Genomic DNA, 7922 nt, shown 5'->3' with positions numbered 1-7922 from the left:
CCGCCAAGCCCTGCACTGCATTCCCTCCCTTCTTCTATCGTCTTGGCAAGCCCTCCATTTCCCCCTTGAGGCAATCAGACCTGTCTGCGTGTCTGTCGAGGTATCACGGGAGGACCTTCCCGGTTCATTTTACCAGACAAGCACATACGCAGTTGTGCTGCGTTCGAGTCTTGGCAGCTCCCCTCCTTTACATGGTACATGCGGATCTGCCGAGACAGCGCAGCGCAAGGACTGGACTACTCTGTAGAGATGATCGATGTGGCAGGTGTGGTGATTGTACAGAGCTAGGTCTGACAATCCTCTTGGCACGGGGGGCGGACGAACAACGTTCGGATGGCGATGTCTGTGGTGATGTTGACTCTGCGGGTGAATCCGGAGAAGACAGGCTGGGTTGACTTGTTGTGATGCAGTGAGTTACACCGTGTTGATGGTTGTTGACATGGCAGTTGGCATTCTCTCCCACTCTGTGTAATGCTTGTCTTGGAAGTGAGGGAAGGGATCTTGGCGGTGGTGAGTGGTATGCAAGGTGGAAATATAGCTGAGGGAGTGGAAATGGATGTATTTATAATTAATAGTGTGATTAGACTCGAGGATAGGCGTGAAGTTTGTGTGCTTTGTTAGATTGTGCCTCTGTTATGCTACTGTAGTATGGGCTTGGTTATTAAGGTTTCTCTGAGGTCGCACTGAGGTTATTACAGTCATAATAATTACTGTCTTAGATTTTAACAGGATATTATACACGTAGCTAGCAAGTTGGGGTTGAGTGTCCAAGAGAGATAGGGTGTAATCTGATATGGCTGTTTAGAGAGGTACATTAGGTTATCAAACCACATGTTGTCCACTAAGTGATGTATATGTCTTTATGATATATGTCTCCTGAGCATTACCCGAGGCCTTCTTTAGCAGTTTATGTATTGATCCAAGTTCCCAGGAGATATCAATGTTGGTGGAGTAGATGGGACAGAAATATATATCCACTTCTATCCATGGAGGTCATAGACAACAACCCTATGTATGCATGACATGACATATTGTGATGATAACAGCAGACAGACATCTATCAGGAAGTCGACTTCAACGGTAAGCTCAGCGTTTAATGTGCTCAGAGACAACAGCTTGTGGTAACGCATTGCAGTTGTGCAGATGGAAAAGGTGTTGCTGGACCAGAGGATACTAGAAGCAGTTGATCCTGCTGGTACAATTATTCAAGCCTCTAGTCTCAGGAGGTAATACATTAGTGGTAATCAAGCAATTGCTTGAATGCACGGCTGATACTTGTCCACTGCCTCATAGCAGCAGAGGTCATTCATGACAGATCGAGCCACTTCAACTGACTGCCTTAACCGCTGTAACGTGACAGAACTATGTCGGAGCTGCTCATTACATCCAATGGATATACTTCCTTCTGATCAAAATGTGATCTTGATGCCCACCGTACAAGGCACCAGTGTCCCAGGCATAAGCCGCTCGATGGCGAATTTGGCCCGCCAACCCGTGCAGTGACCAGGCAATAGCACAGCTGGATCAAGCTTCTTCAAGTCTTTGATCGTGCTCTCCATCTGCTGTTCCTCACTAGTGGCCAGATGGAAGCCTCCCACAACCGCATGAAGAGGAACGGAACCATCCAGGCATTCGACTGCATGTCTCGCCGCGTTGACCACTCCAGCATGGCTGCAGCCTGTAAACATGATAATTCCTTTACCTGGTGCAGTCAGCATCGCCTATACAACAGGTAAAAGATGTATGCTTGTGCATGACCAACATGCCTTTTAGATTACACATCAGGAATCGTTCGTCAGCAATGAGCTCGTCAGAAAACCAGTCGTTATCCTCGTGGCTGAAGCGCATCCCTCCTTTCAGTCCGTTCTCGTAGGCAGTTTGCCGAGGGATTTCCCCCGATACGAAAAAGAAATCATCGAGAACAGTATGCCCCTCACCATGTTTGTCAACCACCGCCCCAGCTGCCTCGATCTCCTCGAACGTGGGATCAGCCTGGAGGGATATGATCTTCTGACCAATTGCCATCCCTCGATAATCGGGGCGCGAAGGGTGCAAATCTATTGACAGCCCCCCAGCAAGACCCTTGACCTGCTTGGCCTCGTTGATCAAGCGAACGGCGCGAAGAAGACCACCTGAGCATCGTCAACCGATATCCAACGGGCCTCAGCTGCCTGCGAACGAACCCGAGTGATCCCTATGCCAATGCGACAACTGGATAACCTCTACAGAGGCAAGGTCCGCCCGTAGCCGCTTCGCGTTCCTCTCCCAGGCATCTTCCTCCGGGCCTGCGTCGAAGAGCACCGAATGCCGCACGTCCCCTTTCGTCGCGGTCTGCGAAGCCTCAGCGTCGTTCTGAATCTTCGGCTCAGTGGCAGTCGACTTACCACAAGGATTGACAAGCCGTGCGCGGAGCAGCAGATGTCTTCCATTCTCAGCTCTTTCTGAGCATCACCCCTCTCCTTGAGGTCGTGGGGAGAGCACGTGGCGAGGCTACCCATGAGGCCGGAGACCTGGACGGTGTCTGGCGCGACGGGCGACAAGGGGTCGAGCTCATTGTCGATGATGACGAGTGCTTCAAGGGAGTCGATCTCTACGAGGTTAGAGCTGGGCATCTTGCTTATAGATTGGACGGTGTGTTCCGACGAGGAAGATTTCGTTGCGTGGAGGGGTAATAATAGAGGGGACCTGCGGCAGGTGAAGCGGCTGATTGCCTCGGGATGCAGGAGGCCTTGTCTGATAGTGTTGCTCTAGACTACTTGATCTTGGGAAAGAGATGTTTTTAGTTACCTGCTCGAAATTCAATGGCAAAGTTCAATTTTAGATACCTGTTCGGTGCACCTCTATATTGCGTTGATTACCTCATACTGAGGTCGGACTTCTGACCCACCTACAGAATCCCTACATTTCCACCATTAAGCCATTCAGCAAGAGATGGCTATACTCAGTCCAGCCAAGATAGAGTCAAGAGGCGAATATAGAATACTATATCTTGGACTCTCTTCTCAGATTATTTCTAGCCTCACCCCGGATTACCGTGCATCGAATGGTCAAAGACGCTCGCTTCTTGAGCCCGACTGCTCGAACGCCTGCAAGAATATCCGGGAGAAGTCTGATGGCATTTTTCGACTCTGAGATCTTCGGCGTCGTGTTGAGACCAGTGACCGCTGGTCTGATTTTGGACAAGTACCGAAGCTGAAGACGAAGAGCCCATCAAGACCAAGCACATCAATACAGTCTGCAGCTGTGCGAGCAAGAGCAAGAGCAAGAGCGAAAGGCTTCTGTAAACCTAACACGGAACTTGGTAGCAAGATCGTTCTCTATACAGCAACAGTCAAGGAGTTCCTGGCAGTCTTAGCGGAGTCTGTATCTTGTAGAGTTTGCCCACAAAGAACGTAATTTCTCTTCGCTCACATTGTGTGGTGGGCATAGCCAGCTGGCTTTTGCCATGAGGCCTTGGCTCTGGGTCAAGTTCTTCATTATTGCTCATACTTTATGACAAGCAATACTAGCACAGCTGAGTGGGATGCTTTGCTGCAGCACACAATGTCTCGGCGAAGTGGCTGGAAGGCTGTAAGCTGGTATCTTTAGAAGGAAAAAGGGTGAAGTATTCTGCTTTCTGGAGTCAAGATTACCCAAGATATACATGTTCTGCTCGATTTGACATACATCTGCAGAAGAAACCAATTGCCCATACGCTATCTCCTCAGTTTACTAAAGAAAAGCGCGCAGGGGACACAAAGGTGACGCCAGTGCCTTGTCTCATGAGCTTGATGGTACAGCCAGTAGAGTGCTCAGGCAAGAAAGAGCTGCAGACTTCGGAAGCTCAGTGAGGCTTTGATGCTGTGATGAGCCAGTGCACCGCAAAGTGGCTTCTCAATACTCTAAAAATTGATTCTCTCTGGATGAAAAGCCTCAATTCATAACAGCATCTCGGTGCCCTGGTCAAGGAGTCATTGCTGATGATGGACCCCCATAATGCGGGGAAATCCGCAGCGACGATCATCTCCAGTCTTCGCTTTGGCTCAAGTAAGGATCCAGATCAATATGACCATGGTCACTGGTAAGTTGTTAACTCCCATCATCCATCTTCTTTTCTAATTTCCTCCAGTCCATTCAACCTGATCCTTGTCCACCGCAGTGGACGAACCTACCCACGATGCGCTTTCTCCTCCCCGTAATCCTCCTCCTGCTCAGCGCATCCAACACCGCAACCGCCAAACTCGCCCCAACATGCTTCAAAGTCGTCGCCGCACTCGTCAGCCGACCAGGCGACCTGTACGAGAAATTCCAGCGCGAAATCTGTGACAGGGGCTGCCAGCCGACCGTCCCACACTGGGACCTGTGGACGCGCAACAACACCTTCCTGCCGGCCGTCCGCAGCGTGATGAAGCGGTTGGATATACCCCGACAGGAAGAAGCGATGGTGCAATTGGGCGATGATGCAGCGAAGATCATCAAACAGCGGTGCAGTCCGATGCTTGAGGGCAAACATATATGCTCGGATCCAGAGACGCTGGCGGGGTTTGGGAATTGTTTCAAGAAGACCTTTGTGCGGTCGGCTATTACGAATCTACCGGCGCTGTTGCCCATGGTGTCTGAGGCGCTGTGTCAGGAGCAGTATGCATATCTCAAGGATGATCAGTTGTGGGAGGAAACGATTCCGAATAATATGAGGGAGTACGCGGCTGTTTGTCGGGATTTGGGGAATACTGGGGATACTGAGAGTGTTCAGGGGCAGCTGGATGAGGGGAGTTATGATAATGATGAATTATAGCCTCAGGGCTTGTTTTAATTTACATACCCCTGGCAATGATAATAATAGCTGAAGTCATTGAATTCTATCTAAACTCAAGAGCGCGATGAGATCTCTGATGACGAAAGATGCTGACCGCCAGGAACTGTTTCTGATTGCTGTAATGTCAGCACTGTCAGCATTCATCGATCGATCTTATTCTTCTTTTCTTCTCCTTCATCATCATCATCATCATGGAAGTGACTGTTCGTTGCAGACTTCCATCTCTTCAAGACATCTCCTGACTGTCATTCATCAACACACCATGAGATACTGGACGTCTTGATGTCCCTTTCCTTTGTGTACTTCATCCGAATGGCGCCGCGAATGACGTGGGTTTCCCGCTTGATGCGGCCGAACCCCATCGTGTCTCATGGCCATCGACGCCTTCCTGCGACCTTCCTACAGCCTCCTCCTCGTCGTTTCATTCATCCGGGCGAATTCCAACCATTTGTCCCCCCTTCTCCGAGTTCGTTAGGCAAACCGACACCCGCAAAGACCTACACCCGCACTCGCAAATGGCTCCGCCGTCTCGCCTACCTCTCCGTAGCCACCGGAGTGATCTACGCCATCGACAACCAATTCTACGCATCCTCACTGACGCGGACGGCTCGGACCTTCTCACTCGGTCTTCTCGTCGCATTAGACTACAAAATCAATTTCCGTCCGAACCCACCGTTGGCTGAATCCATCACAGCCCTGCACGCCCGCAATGCGGAACGACTGTTTGATTTGCTCCGGCATAATGGCGGTCTGTATCTGAAAATCGGGCAGGCGATTGCGATGCAGTCTGCCATTCTTCCCCCGGAGTTTCAGAAGATGTTTGCCCGGATGTTTGACGATGCGCCCCAGAATGACTGGAAGGACGTGGAGAAGGTGATCCGGGAGGACTTTGGGAAGTCGGCTGAGGAGGTCTTTGGAGTGTCTTTCACAGGGGACCCGACCAAGGGCGTGTTGGAGCGCAAGGCTAGGGCGAGTGCGAGTGTCGCGCAGGTCCATTGGGCGCGATTAGCAGATGGGCGAGAGGTCGCTATTAAGATTCAGAAAAGGGAGATTGCTCAGCAGATCCAATGGGATCTGTGGGCTTTCAAGTAAGTCTACCACGTCATTCTTTGGGGACGGAGGCTAATGAGACCAGGGTGGTCACTTGGATCTATTCCCGCACATTCGATATCCCATTCTACAGCCTGGTACCATACATAAGCGAGCGATTGTTCCTGGAGACGGACTTTGAGAATGAAGCGACTAATTCTGAAACCATGGCCAAGCTCGTGGCCGGCGAGTCCCGTCTACGAGGCCGCGTCTACATTCCCAAAGTCTACCGTGAGCTTAGCTCGAAGCGTGTCATGACCGCTGAGTGGATCGAAGGAATCCGTTTGTGGGACAAAGAGTCCATTACACGTCCGTGGCTCGGTGGTTGGCGCGAAGGCAGCCCGGGATGCCAGGGGACGCCGTTAGATGCTTCTCAGGCCGAAGATCCGGTGGCCAAGGCCGCGGGGAACCCCAATCTGATCAAGCTCAAGCCGGAGCGCGACCACTGGCGCGGCTGGAACGGCAAAGGCGGGCTAGGTCTGTCGCTCAAGGACGTGATGACGACCATGGTCGACCTCTTCTCCGCACAGATGTTCCTCTGGGGCTGGGTGCACTGTGATCCGCATCCAGGCAACATCTTCATCCGGCGCAAGCCCTCCGGCCAGCCGGAGCTGGTTCTCATCGACCACGGCCTCTACATCCACATGGATCCAAAATTCCGCCACCAGTACGCGCGCTTCTGGAAGGCGCTTCTGGCCTTCGACAACCGCACCCTCAGCGAGATCGCCGAGGGCTGGGGCATCAAGAACTCGGACATGTTCGCCTCCTTCACGATGATGCGCCCCTACCGCGGCGGCGACCTCTCCACCCGCCAGCACCTGGAGGGGCTGAGCAAGAAAGAGCGCGCCCAGCGACACTACGAGATGCAACAGGCGGCCCGCAAGGCCATCCGCGAGATCCTCGCGGACGAGCACAAATGGCCCCAGGAACTCATCTTCATCGGCCGCAACCTGCGCATCGTCCAGGGGAACAACCAGTTCCTCGGATCGCCTGTCAACCGCGTCAAGATCACGGGGACCTGGGCGTCCCGCGCGCTCGTCGAGTCGCCCGATCTTCCCTGGACCGAGAAGATCCAGAACCTCGGTCGGCATCTCCTGTTCCGCATGGTGCTGTTCACCAGCGACCTCTTCTTCTACTTCACCAAGGTGCGGCAGTTGCTGCATCTGGGCGGGGGCATGGAGGATGATATCGAGAAGCAGATGAAGGATATGGCCAAGGATATGGGGGTGGATTTGAACCAGAGCGTTTTCGAGGGGTAGATCTCAGTCTCTAGAACCTCTCCTCTCGATTGTACTATACGATTAGATGAACATACACAATAGAGCCAAAGTCTCGTTTTATTCTACCGATGTAAATATAAGCGCCGTACCAAGAATCCTACCTTACCCATCCCAGACCATAAAACTCCCGCCAAATCTGACCCATAATTACCGTCATCGCTCATAAATTAGGAGAAAAAGCAAAAGAAAGAAAGAAAGGGGTATCTAGTATTCCCACCCCGACAGCCCCAACGGCCTCCACTCCTGCCCCGGATACGCCGTACTCGACATGGTAATCTCCTCGCCGGAGTCGTCATCCCAATGCACGGGCAGTTCCACCGGTGCATCGGCGGGATTGATCGCCCTCGCCGCGCCGCGGTGCGGATGGCCCTGGCTCTGCCCTTGCTCTCCGCCCTGGCCTCCACCCTGGCCTCCACCCTCCGCAGCCTTCTCATCCGCAACAACAGGCTGCTGCGGCTGTCCATGGACCTCCGAGTCCTCCTCGTAGGTCGGCAGCCGCGACGACTGCAGGAGCCGTTGCGTGGTGCTCTCCAGCCAGGTGCCCTTCGCGGCGGTCGCGCCGGTGGCGTAGTCCTCGTCCGAGTCGCTCGGCAGCATGAGTTTCCAGGGGAGTTCCTGGTCGCCGATGCGGCTGGTGCGCGGGTTTCTGCGGAAAGTCCCCAGGTTGTGGGCTGGGTCGGAGGTGTCGGTGCTTGGGTAGCTGCGTTCTTCGGGCCGTGGGGGGAAGGTCTTGGGGCTGCGGGAGCGGAGGTGGAGGT

The 7922-nt window shown here is 53.0% G+C and overlaps 3 protein-coding genes across 3 annotated transcripts; 2 read left to right on the top strand and 1 right to left on the bottom strand.

Annotated features, from left to right (window-relative positions):
* Window positions 1-1409: 1409 nt before the first annotated feature.
* CDV56_101010 (MBL fold metallo-hydrolase) lies at window positions 1410-2612 on the bottom strand (the record flags this gene model as incomplete). Its single annotated transcript, XM_026754629.1, has 4 exons — window positions 1410-1702; window positions 1779-2132; window positions 2184-2331; window positions 2385-2612. The coding sequence occupies 4 exons, from the start codon at window positions 2610-2612 to the stop codon at window positions 1410-1412; spliced, it is 1023 nt and encodes a 340-aa protein (XP_026610212.1).
* A 1544-nt stretch (window positions 2613-4156) lies between these two features.
* CDV56_100667 (uncharacterized protein) lies at window positions 4157-4774 on the top strand (the record flags this gene model as incomplete). Its single annotated transcript, XM_026754286.1, has 1 exon — window positions 4157-4774. One exon carries the CDS (start codon window positions 4157-4159, stop codon window positions 4772-4774), a length of 618 nt encoding a protein of 205 aa, XP_026610211.1.
* Window positions 4775-5107: 333 nt separating this feature from the next.
* Window positions 5108-7143, top strand: CDV56_100257 (ABC1 kinase family protein; the record flags this gene model as incomplete). Its single annotated transcript, XM_026753876.1, has 2 exons — window positions 5108-5883; window positions 5931-7143. The coding sequence occupies 2 exons, from the start codon at window positions 5108-5110 to the stop codon at window positions 7141-7143; spliced, it is 1989 nt and encodes a 662-aa protein (XP_026610210.1).
* Between the last annotated feature and the right edge of the window lie 779 nt (window positions 7144-7922).

Source organism: Aspergillus thermomutatus (assembly GCF_002237265.1).
Source record: "Aspergillus thermomutatus strain HMR AF 39 chromosome Unknown NODE_343, whole genome shotgun sequence".
In the NCBI taxonomy this organism is placed as follows: Eukaryota; Fungi; Ascomycota; class Eurotiomycetes; order Eurotiales; family Aspergillaceae; genus Aspergillus; species Aspergillus thermomutatus.
Note: the sequence above shows the minus strand (reverse complement) of the source record. Positions and strands in the feature narration are given on the sequence as shown.